Source organism: Trichinella spiralis, assembly GCF_000181795.1.
Source record: "Trichinella spiralis strain ISS 195 chromosome Unknown Scfld2, whole genome shotgun sequence".
NCBI lineage: Eukaryota > Metazoa > Nematoda > Enoplea > Trichinellida > Trichinellidae > Trichinella > Trichinella spiralis.
In genome coordinates, this window is record NW_003526941.1 from 2,098,556 (window position 1) to 2,112,754 (window position 14,199).

Genomic DNA, 14,199 nt, shown 5'->3' on the forward strand with positions numbered 1-14,199 from the left:
CCAAAATCACAACACAATACTAACAACAACAACAACAACAACAACACCATATATATATATATATATATATATATATATATATATATATATATATATATATATATATATATATATATAATGCCCATTTCCAAGCTGAATATTATAATAAAGAATAGTAAAAATGTATACTTTTGAAAAAGAAAGGACTCTTGGTACATTCTGTACGTTCTCGTTGGCCAAGAAGAGTCGGCGTACCAGGCAGTGACCGGGTAGCATCAGTCAAAGTGGAATTATCAAGTGCAGAAGCGAGCTGTCGAACTCGTTCCGCTATAGTCGGTCCGACAACACTGATACGCCTATTCGTAGGAGCTACTGGCCGAGCTGGTGGTGCTTGTTCACCGTTGATCATTCTCTTTCCTCCTTCGTCCAATTCAACTGCTATCACAATAATAATAATAATAATAATAATAATAACAATAATGATAAGAAGAAGAAATACATGGATAAAAATTCAACGGTACCTCTAATGGATGACAATGACTGCCTATCGGTCGAAATTTCATCTCCATCACCATGCAGACTCTAAATTTGCAATAAATAAAGTTTCACAACATTTCAAGCTCCAGTCAAGGGGTAATGAAAAAACAAGAGCGCAAAAATGCAATTTTAAAACTTAAGCACTTTGGTCAGCAAAGAGTCGGCAGAGATTTCGACACTTTCTGGTGTAGCCAACGGCGCCGAGGGTCGAGTGATCGCTACGTTCCTTCTACCAGACGACGATGACAGCGACGGATTAAAAGAGCATCCACTTTCGTTCAACGAATCAAACGACGACGTCGACGGACTGGCCAATGGCCGTCGACTGGATAACTCTTGACTGTCTACCGTACTGGCCACAGCTTGGATGCGACCACCGCCGTACAACCCGGCTAAACTGTTCAAATGACGCTGATCTGATCAAAATAAAAATAATGTAAAAAATACACACGTCACAATTCAACAATAACAACAAAACAGCACGATGATGCTGATGAGAAACCAACAAAAGTCAATAAAGTTTGCAATTTTATCGAAAATCTTTTCATCAAAAATCCAACTCTCCCCGGCTAGCTAAATCCAGCCGCAATAACAACATTCGTTAGCGGCTTGTTGGCTTGGACGAAAACACGAAAAGAAATGCCTGAATTAGATCTTCGCATTGCCATTATACCAGTAGTATTTATTATAATCCAAATCAATTTCAATTTATGCAAATAAAAAAAACTAAAATAATGCATTCCATGTTTTGTTTTTTGTTTGACTTTAACTAAAAAATAAAAACGTGCAACTGAAAACTGAAAATAATTTATAACAGCAAAAGAGCAAATATATAATCATGCGATGCGACTACTGCTGCTATCAGAAAACATAAAACTCATTGAATTGTTCCACTCTGTTCAAAAATGAATTTAAAAGGAAATAAAAATGAATAATCACACTTACTAGATGGACAACTGTTCTGGAAACGTTCTGAATATGGTGAAGTAGAATTTGAGGATGCAAATGCGCTTTGTTGTTGTTGTTGCTGCTGTAGACCGTTCGTCAATGCGGCATCGGAAGGAATACCACTCCAGAAGGAAGACAAGCTCATGTAATCCGGCTCTTTTGTCTCCAGAAGCTGCTCTTCCACTTCCACTGCTTTTGCTTGTTGTTGTTGTTGTTGTTCAACGTTTGCTGTCCTCTGATCGAACGACTGTCGACTGGTGGTGCTTGTTTCGGACGACGCATATGGAATAGGAGAAGTAATGTTCATTACATAAGATCTAGAATATTCGTGCGTGTTCCTGGTGTCGGACTTGCGCAGCCAAATATCTTCATAAAATGACATGTACGCACTAGCTGAAACAGAAGAACAGAAAATAAATTCGGCTAATCAACGAAAATCGATTATAATTGAATTCAAATTTCAAACATTCCACACAACATGTAGTAAGCACGTCAAGCATGCATGCAGAAATCTTTCCCACTGAAACACACTACTGCCACTACTACTACTACAATTCTACATTTGCACTGAAATAAAATCAACAGTGGAGTGAAGCCCATTTTTCTACATATAATTATTTGTCAGTCATTGCTTTATGTTAAATAAAATAATGTCGTCATGGGCTGCGTATCGATTGAAATAAAAATTACATTGATCATATTATAACTAGGAAAATAAGATGAAAATCACATGAGCTCATAAAGTAAAACATACCACAATGATGAACAAAATAAAGTTAAAGTATAAAAAAACAAATCAAGCATCAGAAAAAACAAATCGACAACAACTTTCGCTTCAAACAGCTAAACAGCTGCACAACCAAAGCACTACAACTCAAAAATTGCAAAGCTTATTTCAAAAAAACTAAACTAAAACAACAATAACACATGAGAAGAAGGACAGAAAAGAAATGCATGGCAGACACAAGGTTTGAAGAATTTCGTTTGAGATGAAAAGTAGAGTCGAGCAAAGCTCGCTGTCCTTCTTCCCCTATGGCGCAACAACAGCTGCCAATAGCCAATCTCCCGCAGACAAATGACACCAACAATAAATGACCACGTTTCCGTTTAAAATTCAAAAACACGTTTACACATAATCGCGCAAATGATTAATCTGAAAATATTTTCTAAAAATTCCTAATCTCAATCAATGCCACAGTACCAGTAGCATTGGAATCAAATTACCTGAATTTCAAGAGAAAGCAATAATACCGTAATATAATATACCAATGTATAAAGTTAGTTTTTTTTGATTAAACAATTACTGAAAAGCAAACAATACAGACTAAAACATCAGACCAAATATTTAAAAAAATTATCATACGTGCTTGTTCGTTGGTTCGCGAGACAGTGATAAAACGAGCGCCCAGTTCGTCGGCTAGTCGACTGCCTTCGACGATGAAGCTGTTGGTCTGTTGATCAGAGAAGAAGTCGACCACTTCTCCGACGGCAACCAGCATCAACGGAATCGAATGAGGCAATCGCTGACTCAGGCACCTGGAGTAAAAGAAATAAGCAATTTAAAATATACATATATGCAAATAAATAAATAGAAATAATTGCTTTTCTCTATTCGAATAACAACTAGCTTACAGCAAATGGGCAAGTGAAGCACGTCGCTTGGCCGAATAGACGAGCACGTAACCGTCGAAAAATTGCCTACGCAACGTTGCTTGAAGGGCTTGATGATACGAGCCGACTGTGGCAGTGGCAAGCAGACGGCCGGACGTGTTTGGCAAAAACGCTTCAACCCGTACCCTGACAGCGCCGGCTTCGGCCAGAGGACCTGAGCCGGAACCGTTCAAACACAACGACCACAACGACGTGGAAAATGAACAGTCGGCTTGGCTGCGAGTTGGCGCCTCCAGACGACAACAGTTGTGCGAATACAACAACGGATTCAACACCGTAGCTGGATCGTAATTGTCGCCGCACATCATGCAGACAAAAAAGTTGGCCATTCTCTGCCCGCCTGGTGATCTCGTCGACGAAGTTGAAGCGGTCGAACCACGACCGGGATACTGCTCCCCAGCGACGCAAACCAACGAACTCAAACAGCGGTACATCTGCTGACCTGTCAGCAAGCCGCCCAGATGACGACGACACTCTTGATTTTGACCAACGCATCCAGTGAAATCACGCTGCTGTTGTTGTTGTTGTTGTTGTTGATGGTGGTGGTGTTGTAAGCCAATAAATTGAACCTGAAGAGGTTCACAAAAGCGAGCCCCTTGCTGTTGCAACAGCGGCATGTCATCCAAGTGAGCCGGATCGCCAGCAAATACAACCACTGCCGGTAGTCGATAGGAGAGATTTGGAGCTGCTGTATCACTGCCGAGCAAGTCAATGTCCAGCAATGTGTGCAAAATAAAATGGCGCATAACCGCAAAGGAAGCTTTGCAAGAATATGGAACAATCACCCCTGGCGGAAATAAATTTCTCATCATATTTTAAAAGTGAATATTTCAGAGATAACATTTTCATACCGTTTGCTTCAGTCTCGTTAACAATAGAAAAAAAACGAGAAAAATCACACTCGGCTACACATTGAAATTCCACTGACAACGTCGAACCGTGACAATCAAACAGACCCTCTGAAAGATATACCTGAAATAAAATACAAATTTACATTATACATTTTTTCGTATGTTCTGACAAAATTAACAATAATGCATGCCATTTTTACCTGAAATTCCCTTTGAATTTGATAAATCAATGGATCTCTGCCAGCAATCAACAATTTCACCTGATCGTTTACAATTGGATAAAATATATTATAATAAGGTATGGCAAATTCGGCGGTTGAAGATTGACTTCAAAAAAAAGAACAAATAAATTATCAAATACCAAAAAAATATTTTATTTTTCCTACCTGGTCAATTTGACGGCAAGCCATTGGCGCGCCAACGTGTCCATGCAACGTGGTTTCAACGGACAATGTTGGCAAGACGGTCGATGGATAAACATTGCATATTTCTGTATGGCACTGTCTCGCCACTGATACAGACGATTCATCACCCTGTACCTGTGATCCTCTTGAAGACGTTCGTGAACGAATCGACAATCCGAATCGGACATTTCAGGCCCAGTCTCTGTCAAACTTTCGTTCAGTCTCAACAACGACACCGCCCTTCTTGAATACAATACACTGACAAAAACGTCCACCTTTTCCAACAACAATTCAATAAAATCTTGCCTAGCTCGTTTGATCAAAACACGCTAAACAAATATCAACATGTTAATAAGGTGTATATTTATTTGATTGTTTCGAAAAACTTTGCTTTACCTGATATTGATCATAAACTGCTTGCAAATCAACCTCTGGCAAAGATTCGAAAGGTTCTTTGCCCATCAAGAATAATCTTACATCAGACAGCGGTTTACCAGGCGTCACCTGACTACAGTTGGCTAGCAACTGCGAAAAATCGTTGAGGAGCCTTGAAAATTGGAAAACATTTCAATCAGTAATGCATACGCATATGAGAAATGAAGTAAGTACTTTTTTCTTGCACTTCTTGCTTCTAAATAAGCAAAATGCTGTCGAAAACAAGCTTCCGCTTCTGGAGTATAAAGAATATCCGGCGATAGTCGATCGCCAATATCATCGGCATTTGAATCGAGGCGAAAAATTTCACCATAATACGGCTGATTTTGCATGTAACAAACAATATCATCCCAACTTCTGCAAATGTAGGAAAAGATGAAAAAAGTGAAGCTGAAACGAGCGCACACTTATTGGAAAACTTACTTTCCACAACAAGCTGAAGAATCGGGTAAAAGTTTCAACAAAGCATCGGGCAGTTTTCGAAGCTCACTCTGGCGACGCTGTTGTTCGTAAAAAGAATACATTTCGGCTATGTATTGTTCAAAAATGGATTTCGCTTTCACACGACCACACAAATCGCAAAAATGTTCAAAATCCGGCTCATCTGACGATAAATAAGATGATGACAAATGAAACTAAGCTAAACTAAGCTAAAACTCACTGCTGAGCACTTGGCAAAGATGAGACCAAGTCCACCGGTGATTGGGAACTGTCTTTCGAATAGCTTGCAAATAGGCGGCCGTGGCAACATCAATAATCTCCTGCCGACGCCTGACTGCATCGTTGAACTGCGTCAAGCGTGGTCTTGCACGGCTACGATCTGCCAAACAGATCAACACCAGGAATGGAACCTCGACATTGACACCCAGGTGAGCAGACGTTTCGACCAACGGCGCCAATGAGCGCAGTTCCCGCCTTCCAAGCAGTCGGTCCAACGCTTTCAAGCTTCTCTCGTCGGCTCGGTCGTGTTTTGTAGTGGCCAACACCACGGGCTTTTTGGTCTTCAACGCATTTTGCAGAACTGCAAGCACAAATTCGCACTGCCGTTCGGCACTTCTACCAGCTACTGAACTGACATCGAACACGCATACAAATCCATCCACGTTCGTTCGACCTTCGGGCAATGTTCGTTGTTCATAATCATGTTCAACACCTTCAACACACACACACACATACATATATACAAATTTGCATAATATAATATAATATAATATAATATAATATAATATAATATAACCCTTTTCCACTCTTAAAATCATGTGAATTTATTAACATGCATTTCTTAATGTTCAAATATATGATGATCACTAAAAAACGCAAAACTATATTTACGAAAACAGTGAAATAATAAATTCTCAAGGAAAACTGTAAAGTTGCTTTGCAACAAGCAAACATGCATATATATATATATATATATGTATATACAAGGACGCCAATAAAGATGACCCAAAATTGAATCGATCAAAACTGCAAATCACACAAAAAGCTTTAATTAAAGGTTACGCATAATGTATGACATTATACGACCAGTTTTCGGCACATTCCTACAACAATGCAATGCACGAAGTGTCAAAATTGGTAACAAATTATTAATAAATGAAAACAAAACAAGACAATAATAGCAAAAGTCCAAATATGCAATTGATTGTTTAAAATAATAAATATTATTCAACTTTTTATAAAATTTTGTACACTGTCATTTTAAAATTAATCATCATGCGAGACAAAAATAGTAGTTCAGATGTTCAACCAAATAAGAAGTTTTATATAAAAATGAAAGAAGCCAAAAATAAATAAACAAACATATAAAAGCATCAAAAGCCCAAAATGTGTGAAAATTTTGACACGCATCACCAGTCGAAAAATGCTTTATCGACTGATTAGCACCGACATAAAGCAAGCAACAAGAGAGAGAAATTCAATGAGCCGAAACAAATTGCCGCTTTTTCAATCGGAAAAAAATTCATAAATGCAATATCAAAACGTTTGCAGCTTGTTTTTTTTATTCATGCAACAATTCTCATAACAAACCATCAATCATATTTACTTTTCATAATATTTTTTCCATTTTCTCATTTCTATTCAAATCAAATTTGCAAGATGATATGAAAAATTCATCGAATCCACTTTGTTTGATAATTTTCAATTTTTCAAATGAGATGAAGAAGAAGAAGAAGAAGAAGAAAAGCATTACTGATAAATCAAACGATGAATAATAGAAATAAGCAACACAATAAACGCCCAGACGAGACGAATCAACAAAATAACCCCCCCCCCCCATTTACACACAACAACGTTTCACTTTAAATCATGTTTGATTTGAAAAAGAAAAATATTCATACATTAAAATCATTACAAAAGTATAGAGAAGAAAGAAATACCGCTTCTTCATCTACTTTTTATTTACATAACGCATTCCTCAGTTGATTGTAATCAGCTTATCGAGATGAATCAGTTTCAATTGTTAAACAAACATGGCCATGGCTGAGCAATTCAAACAACGAATAAGACACTTGCAATCAACGTGAATGTAGAATAAATCTACATTATTATTCCCTTCCAATAACCTCAGCGAAAGCAGTTGCGAAAAATTGTCCACTGCAATACAAAATACCTCACTGATTATGCACATGCATCCCTACCCCTCAGTAGACAAATATGAACCATTGAAACGTAATGGAGATCGAGTGAGTGGATGTTGGAATTCGGAAAAGGATTGAAATGATCAATTCAACTTACCTAGTTGGTCTTTGCAAATGTACATTAGCTTGTCTGGTGAATGGAGCTTCAAAGCTGTACTGCGCTTGGGGTAGGGTTCACGTTGACTGGCGCTACCTCTGAGCGGTTGAAAAGCTTCGTCGTCGACAAATTCGGTCTGTTCGACTATACGAAACGCCAACTCGGCACCGCTTTCCACAAGCATCGACCTCTCGCCCCAGTAGAGCCAGTGGTCGTTGTTCACCACCCGGCCGCCGAAATCCACTGGCGACAACGCGCTTATGTGTTCTGCGCAGTAGTCGTCTTCCAGAGGTCTGACGAATCGATTGCAAAGGCAAGATTTACCAACACCGGCCACACCCTTTTCCCGTTCCGAACCGCTCAAGCCGACCACGGCGACGGTAAACAAACGGCCGCCGTTCACGTTGGTACCCGAACTGTTGCTACTGTTGCCCTGCAAGCTGCCGCTGGCCGTCGCTGTGGAGCATGGCAAGCTCACGTTGCTGCCCAGTGGAGCAACTTTCTTCTGCATTGAACGACCAGCCGGCAGGCGCCTGCTCGCCGCCAGCAACCGCTCCTCCTGCTCGGATGCACCGCTGCTCATCCAATCGTCGCTCCTCAACGTTCGCGCATTGCCTGTTAACAACGTCTAAAAAATCTAAATATTGAAGAAAAAAAAGGCATTAAATGATCAACATACTGAATAACAAAAAATTAATGATTATCAGATTTTGTTTTCTCAATTTGAATAGTGGATGTTTAGCAAGAAAAAAAAACTCAGTCTGTCTGCAGTGTGAGAAAGTACACTACACCGCATAACAACAAAGAATGCAAAACATCACACCACCACCACCACCACCAGCAGCAGCAGCAGCAGCAGCAGCAACTTGAACTTGTTCATAGGAGCGGTTATGCTGTCCTGTGACGACGCAACCGGTATTGCCTTGGTCGACAAGCACAACCGGAATAGCATTGCCTACAGTTTACCAAAATAACGGCCTGACTAATTTGGTTAGCTATAGTAAAGAAATGAAAGAAAAATATTCAAAATTAATTTGAATATGAAAAATTAACAGATGAAGATAACAGAAATATGAATATTTGAAGAAATACAATACAATCCATTGTAACAACATGCAGTGTGAATGAAACAATAAAATTGAAACAACAACAATAAAAAATCTAAAATTAGCTTTTTTATGATAAAAAAAATAAATAACTTCTCTCCTAGGTTAAAAATGCACTTGTGTTGTAATTGTTTAGCATAAAGTGGAATGAAGAATGTAGTAAGGAACGAGAAGTGAAGAAAGATGGTGAAAAGAAGGGGGAAAATGGAGAGGGAGGGGAGGGGGGAGAGAGAAAGCGAAGAGAGGAGAGGAGAGGAGAGAAGAGAAAGTAAGAAAAGAGAACGAAGATTGAATAAAGAGACAGACGCTTTTGCTTGACAACTGCAAGCACGCAAGCAAAGCGAGACAGCCAAGCCACGTCATCATTATTATCATCGCTTGCGCGCTATTTCAACCGATCGAAGCCTGCCGGCAAGCAGGAAGCAAAATTTTTCTCTCTTCCACTGGTCGGTCCACTTGGATTCATCATTCATTGTTCTTGCAACAGCTTAACAGCTGGTTGATCACATTTTCATATTTATATTCCATTCGCACATATTATCTCTTCTTCTGTTTGTTCTCTTTTCAACCACAATCTTACATTCAATCGCATTGAAACAGATCATTTTATGTAAAATAATTAAACAATTTCACCCATTTTATAAAACAAATATGATAAAAGATAATCTTCGCTGGAAGTGAATTAATCATCTCAAAATGAAACGGCTACGCTACAGGCTAAAATATTCAAACGGCTACAACTAATTTGAACTGAACCATTAATTCAGTTTTCCGCGAAAACAAAAATGCTAATTAATAAAATAATCGGCAACAGTTTTGAATACATTTTTCAAATTAAATACTGCAAAATATGATGCAAGTGGACAAATCGTAGCTTCACAAATACTCCCCCTCCCCCCCCCCCCATCCTACCCCTCAACGCCCCCTCTCCACATTTTTCAACAATGCGTTGGATGTGAAAAATTTTTCTACCATTTTTTTCCTTTCCTTTTCAAGCTTCTTTTGTTTGTTCAAATTCAAATGTCAGCGAAGAAAGAAATTTGTCCTGGGAATCGATACGTGTCGCAATAAATCACAAATTCGACCGATTAAATTACGCTTCAATGGCACCATCGAAAGCTGGCAAAAGAAATGGCCAAGTGAAGTTGGCGCGACAGAAGCGCGCCACCGGATGCGCGGCTGTGGTGGTGGTGGTGGTGGTTTGCTTAATTCGTTATTTAAAGATGCTTCCAAACGAGGAAAAGCATCGATCTTCAAACGAGAAAACTTTCTGCCAAACAAGCAAAACCAAGCCGTTTGCCACTACATGCTCGAAAGAATGACCACCACTTTGGCGAAATTGAAAAACCACTGATGGAACAATAAAATAAAATTTTAAAAAAAGCCAAGTAAATTGACAAAATTGAAATTGAAAATGCCAGCCAAATCAGTCGACCGTAAAGTGATTCTGCGTCTCGTTGGGGCGTTGCATAATTTAACATTGAAAAAAAAACCTCTCAAAACTCATAAAACGTTTGCTCTTTAAATTCATTTTTTGAAACATAATTTACCAAACAAATCAATTGATCCTTTCATGCACCAAGCTTTCAAAAAAATAAAAATAAAATAATAATAGCTTTCAAACTGAAATCAATACTTCTCAAGATGACATGATTTAAAACGCCTCCTTTTATCTATAATTTCTGATACCTTTCACATTCAAAACTTGTCAATAGATCGAATTGCTTAAATGTAGTCTAATTTATTTATGATTTTTTTTCCAATTCAATACTAATTTTTCAAAATGTGTCTGGACGATGATGGAAGAAAACGACAGAACATATAATTCAACTGGAGAATATCATATGAATTAATTTCTTTTTTCATTAATTAATATTTATTTTGAAAATTATTATCAACTTTCCGCAAAACTTTCAAACTACTTCATAACAACTCTCTCCGTACACCACAGTATTTTCAAAAATGAACTTTACATTTCTAAAAAATAAAACAATCTCATCTAATAATTAATAAATTTAAAAAAAAGAAATACATAATTTAAAAATTAAATTTTTTCACTTCTTAAAATAAAAAAAAAACACATCAAATATTTGATGATGCAAATTACAACATTAATTACCTGAACATTTTTTAATTTAACTATTATAGTATAAAAAGTTGACCAATCATTCGATGAAATTTTCTCGCCGCAGCACGTGTTTCTTTAATCCTTTTAGCACACGTTTTAAAAGTTCGTTTCTTTTTACTATAGAAAAAGTTATGGAGAAGAACAGTGAAGAAATTGCTGTAATTCCCAAGGGGGATATTTGGCTGAACTGGCCTTGTTTGGGGGATCAGGTCACCAACATGCAGATCATCAACACCGGCAACAGGCCGCTTGCTTGGCAGTTAAGCTCGAATCATGAAGAGCGATACCAGTTCATGCCTTCGAGGGGTTCCTTGTTGGGCAACAGTTCGGTGAAGGTGTGCATTACGGTGAAAGCGTTTTCGTTGGAAGCAGAAAACTTGGAACTGATCGACGACGAGATCATCGTCCAGTGGGTTGAAGATAGAGAACAACGCGCCAAGTTCAATCCCAAACTGTTCGACCAGGCCAAAGCGAAGTGGAAATCGGTCCGCGTTCGTTACAATGCTTGAACTCGCCTCAGCTTATTATTATTGTTGTTGTTCTTATTTAACGCGATTATATATTTATTTATTTTTCGTTGTTTCATTTAAATTTCACTTTAAAACAAAATAAACATGATCTTACCTGATTGGCGATTGAACGAACGAACGAACGAACAATGTGCAGTTGAGTGTCGGGAAATGCTTGTATTTATGAAATTTCGTCTCCTGCAACCGACCGCATACGGCACTTGCTGACTGAAAATAAATGAAAAAAAACAATAAACAAACAACTGATATTACAGAGCGTTTCAGTAGAACGTGAATGAAAAGCTAAGAGCACGACGCGGTCGATAGAACGACAGCACAGACGTTGGCGAAGCATCATCATCTATATTTTCAGTCTGAAAATTTGTCAACCGCTCAAACCAGCTAACCAGACAATACGGGTCAATAAACGAAACAGTTGTCACGCTTTCCAAAGAGTGCGACCTCACCGACAACCGATGATCAAGCCCAATTCGTCCAGCACCGTATGCTTTTCACTCGTACCGTTATTTTCTTTTTCTAGTATTGTTTTCTTGTTTATTTGTTTGTTTGTTTGTTTTTTATGTTTTCCGTTTCACGACATTCGCTTTCGCAGTAGAAAGTGAAAATCTTTTCCACAGCCAATTGACGCGCTGTGTCTTGGAACCGACCAAGGCGATGCTGATGGCCGGCACAGATCAATTTTGCTCAATTTAAATAATCAACGTGCGAAACAACAGATCCAGACCAGCGGCCCAACGCGGCCAAATAGCTGGCGACGGTACGCGCGGGAGCAGCCCGAAAATGAAAATGCGTTCAAATCGATTGCAGCCAAATTCGTCCCGTATGTTCATGCACACCACGCGAGAACAGATTTATCTCTTTAAACTGAAATATTCAGCGCTCCTCAAACCACCGAGACAACCGCATACCATTCAGCTAATCAAATTCAACTCGTCACCGTGACCAGCAGCGTTGCAATTTCCAATTCTATTGGCGACCATTTAACCACTTTACAGAAAGGCGTTCAAATTAAGAATAATAAAGTCTTACATAAGTGATACTGTAGAATGTACCACTAATAAAAACAACTGTTTACAGTTTGCGAATATTAATAAAACATTATTCAACATAAAAACTCATATAAAATTTAATTTATTCATTAATTTTTTAATTTCAACAATTAAAATTATCAATTAATGAAATATAAGCGAAAAATAATGCACGCTTTGCAAGTTTGAATGCTGCATTCATTATTTATAAATAATTGCTAAATTTTAATTAAATTTATTTGATCTACATTTTATAAATTATTTTTACATGTAATTTCAAATGTAATTATAATTTAGACAATCATTATTTGATGTTATTTGATTAAAGTAAGTAGCACGGATATTCAATAATCTAAATATCGTTTATTTTTGCATTTTTAAGAATATTTAAAAAATTCAAAATTTCACTGCTTTGAATATATCATTTCAAATAGTTATTAAAGTCGGTTATTAAAAGAAATACAAAAATTCAAATAATTCTTGCTTTTCTTTACAGATTTCTGTAAATTTATTGATACCCTTTTTGTTTACATTGATTGTGGTTTCTTCAGAATTTAGATTTGTACCCCACTGTTTATATTTTGTCTCATGAAATATCTTTTTTTCAATGGACAGAAGCTTAATTATCGAAAGTTTAACTGGTTTACGTATATCATTGATAATGAGTTCGTCAGATTTGATTGTCAATATCAAACAACGTATTGCAGAGCTGCATGGTATGTCTGAAAATTTTCATTAATATATTAAAAGTGTATTGGATTTTCAAATTTAATGAGAAAAATATAAATTTATTTATTTCATTCTTATTACTTTTTGCAAATGAAATTGATCAATTTTTGCACAAAGTTTCTCATTAATCAAACATGTCAAGACTTTGATTAGTTTTTGCACGAATTGAAAATTTTTACTTATCAAATGAGAATGCATGTACTTTTTTCACTATCTATCACTTTTAAATAATTTTTATGCCTTACTTTTATTCTGACGCTAGACCGGTTTTGTTGCACTCTTTTACTCTGTTTTATCATGCAGAAATGATACTTTTCTAAGTAGACAATATTTTGCTGTTTAAATATGAATTGAATTTTAAATCTTTCAAAATTTATTTATGCATTTTTAAATAAATTATTAACAGTGGCATTTAAATGTATTTTTATATTGTATTAAAAAGGTAAATTTATTGTTGATATGGTAAATCTATTGGTTTTTCATAGATGCGACATAGACATTTTGTATGTTCATACAATTTTTGCATAATATTTCATTTAAGAAATTGGTCATTGCAGTTTCCTGTTTCTGCTACTTATTAAGGGAGACCATATTTTGATGATTTATTAAATAACAGTGGTGAGTTTTACCCAAAACATTACATGTTATTTGGAATTTAAGGTGTTGCAACTGCTTCACAATGTTTAATTTTTAATGGGCAAGAATTGGACGACTTGCAAACACTGGGTTCGGCTGGTATTTTGAACGGTTCATTTATTCGCCTTGTTCTTCGCTCGCGTTCTGGTCCGATGAGTATCGTAGCAAGTAATTTGACAATTATTTTAAAAAGAAATTATAAAAAAAGTTGTTAATGTTGTTTTAGTTCCTCCTTCACCTACTGCAAAGTCTGCCCTATGTACAAATACACCGAAAAAGTGAGTATACGTATGAAATGAATATATGTATTGTTTTCTAATGTGATATGAGTTGCAGCGGGAACACGAAAGACCAAAGTGAAGTTGACAAGCCAGAAGTGACCAAACGTTTAATGTTTAAGCCTGGCACGTTTTTGGAAGATGAAGAAGACGCCCCTTGCAGTTATTTGAATTCGGAACATAAGAAAGATTCTGGCCGT

The 14,199-nt window shown here is 37.1% G+C and overlaps 7 protein-coding genes across 7 annotated transcripts; 2 read left to right on the forward strand and 5 right to left on the reverse strand.

Moving 5' to 3' along the window:
• Positions 1–204: 204 nt before the first annotated feature.
• Tsp_02952 (putative glucocorticoid receptor DNA-binding factor 1) lies at positions 205–388 on the reverse strand (the record flags this gene model as incomplete). Its single annotated transcript, XM_003379239.1, has 1 exon — positions 205–388. A coding segment is annotated over exon 1 (184 nt), but the record flags the coding sequence as incomplete, so codon positions are not given.
• A 2,202-nt stretch (positions 389–2,590) lies between these two features.
• On the reverse strand, positions 2,591–3,947 carry Tsp_02953 (hypothetical protein). The gene is made up of 4 exons (XM_003379240.1): positions 3,097–3,947; positions 2,828–3,000; positions 2,769–2,788; positions 2,591–2,617 (listed from the first exon to the last, which is right to left on the reverse strand). The coding sequence occupies exons 1-4, from the start codon at positions 3,945–3,947 to the stop codon at positions 2,591–2,593; spliced, it is 1,071 nt and encodes a 356-aa protein (XP_003379288.1).
• A 93-nt stretch (positions 3,948–4,040) lies between these two features.
• Tsp_02954 (conserved hypothetical protein) lies at positions 4,041–6,003 on the reverse strand. Its single transcript, XM_003379241.1, has 7 exons — positions 5,487–6,003; positions 5,249–5,429; positions 5,000–5,182; positions 4,787–4,937; positions 4,373–4,719; positions 4,187–4,313; positions 4,041–4,094 (listed from the first exon to the last, which is right to left on the reverse strand). Exons 1-7 carry the CDS (start codon positions 6,001–6,003, stop codon positions 4,041–4,043), a joined length of 1,560 nt encoding a protein of 519 aa, XP_003379289.1.
• A 1,286-nt stretch (positions 6,004–7,289) lies between these two features.
• Tsp_02955 (Rho GTPase-activating protein 5) lies at positions 7,290–8,809 on the reverse strand. Its single transcript, XM_003379242.1, has 4 exons — positions 8,788–8,809; positions 8,356–8,519; positions 7,565–8,192; positions 7,290–7,423 (listed from the first exon to the last, which is right to left on the reverse strand). Exons 1-4 carry the CDS (start codon positions 8,807–8,809, stop codon positions 7,290–7,292), a joined length of 948 nt encoding a protein of 315 aa, XP_003379290.1.
• Positions 8,810–9,693: 884 nt separating this feature from the next.
• On the reverse strand, positions 9,694–10,797 carry Tsp_02956 (conserved hypothetical protein). The gene is made up of 5 exons (XM_003379243.1): positions 10,790–10,797; positions 10,590–10,647; positions 10,164–10,189; positions 9,930–10,020; positions 9,694–9,849 (listed from the first exon to the last, which is right to left on the reverse strand). Exons 1-5 carry the CDS (start codon positions 10,795–10,797, stop codon positions 9,694–9,696), a joined length of 339 nt encoding a protein of 112 aa, XP_003379291.1.
• A 132-nt stretch (positions 10,798–10,929) lies between these two features.
• Tsp_02957 (hypothetical protein) lies at positions 10,930–11,307 on the forward strand. Its single transcript, XM_003379244.1, has one exon. It carries the CDS (start codon positions 10,930–10,932, stop codon positions 11,305–11,307), a length of 378 nt encoding a protein of 125 aa, XP_003379292.1.
• A 105-nt stretch (positions 11,308–11,412) lies between these two features.
• Tsp_02958 (hypothetical protein) lies at positions 11,413–12,747 on the forward strand. The gene is made up of 5 exons (XM_003379245.1): positions 11,413–11,484; positions 11,616–11,810; positions 11,946–12,148; positions 12,206–12,350; positions 12,739–12,747. Exons 1-5 carry the CDS (start codon positions 11,413–11,415, stop codon positions 12,745–12,747), a joined length of 624 nt encoding a protein of 207 aa, XP_003379293.1.
• Positions 12,748–14,199: the final 1,452 nt, after the last annotated feature.

What these genes read in the sequence shown, in the direction of transcription:
- Tsp_02953 (XM_003379240.1), bottom strand. Translation starts at nt 3,947, where the DNA reads ATGATGAGAAATTTATTTCCGCCAGGGGTGATTGTTCCATATTCTTGC. An exon ending in GCTTCACTTGCCCATTTGCT is followed by an intron (nt 3,001 to 3,096) that starts GTAAGCTAGTTG and finishes CTTTTACTCCAG; the next exon opens with GTGCCTGAGTCAGCGATTGC. An exon ending in GCGAACCAACGAACAAGCAC is followed by an intron (nt 2,789 to 2,827) that starts GTATGATAATTT and finishes CTGATGTTTTAG; the next exon opens with TCTGTATTGTTTGCTTTTCA.
- Tsp_02954 (XM_003379241.1), bottom strand. Translation starts at nt 6,003, where the DNA reads ATGTATGTGTGTGTGTGTGTTGAAGGTGTTGAACATGATTATGAACAA. An exon ending in GCAAGAAGTGCAAGAAAAAA is followed by an intron (nt 4,938 to 4,999) that starts GTACTTACTTCA and finishes CCAATTTTCAAG; the next exon opens with GCTCCTCAACGATTTTTCGC. An exon ending in CTTGCCGTCAAATTGACCAG is followed by an intron (nt 4,314 to 4,372) that starts GTAGGAAAAATA and finishes TTTTTTTTGAAG; the next exon opens with TCAATCTTCAACCGCCGAAT.
- Tsp_02955 (XM_003379242.1), bottom strand. Translation starts at nt 8,809, where the DNA reads ATGCTAAACAATTACAACACAA. An exon ending in GCATTCTTTGTTGTTATGCG is followed by an intron (nt 8,193 to 8,355) that starts GTGTAGTGTACT and finishes TAGATTTTTTAG; the next exon opens with ACGTTGTTAACAGGCAATGC. An exon ending in CATTTGCAAAGACCAACTAG is followed by an intron (nt 7,424 to 7,564) that starts GTAAGTTGAATT and finishes TTTGTATTGCAG; the next exon opens with TGGACAATTTTTCGCAACTG.
- Tsp_02956 (XM_003379243.1), bottom strand. An exon ending in GAGAGAGTTGTTATGAAGTA is followed by an intron (nt 10,190 to 10,589) that starts GTTTGAAAGTTT and finishes ATGAATTTAAAG; the next exon opens with AGCAAACGTTTTATGAGTTT. An exon ending in CGTTTTATGAGTTTTGAGAG is followed by an intron (nt 10,021 to 10,163) that starts GTTTTTTTTTCA and finishes TTGTTCCATCAG; the next exon opens with TGGTTTTTCAATTTCGCCAA.
- Tsp_02957 (XM_003379244.1), top strand. Translation starts at nt 10,930, where the DNA reads ATGGAGAAGAACAGTGAAGAAATTGCTGTAATTCCCAAGGGGGATATT.
- Tsp_02958 (XM_003379245.1), top strand. Translation starts at nt 11,413, where the DNA reads ATGATCTTACCTGATTGGCGATTGAACGAACGAACGAACGAACAATGT. An exon ending in TTGAGTGTCGGGAAATGCTT is followed by an intron (nt 11,485 to 11,615) that starts GTATTTATGAAA and finishes TGAAAAGCTAAG; the next exon opens with AGCACGACGCGGTCGATAGA. An exon ending in AGCCCAATTCGTCCAGCACC is followed by an intron (nt 11,811 to 11,945) that starts GTATGCTTTTCA and finishes TCTTTTCCACAG; the next exon opens with CCAATTGACGCGCTGTGTCT.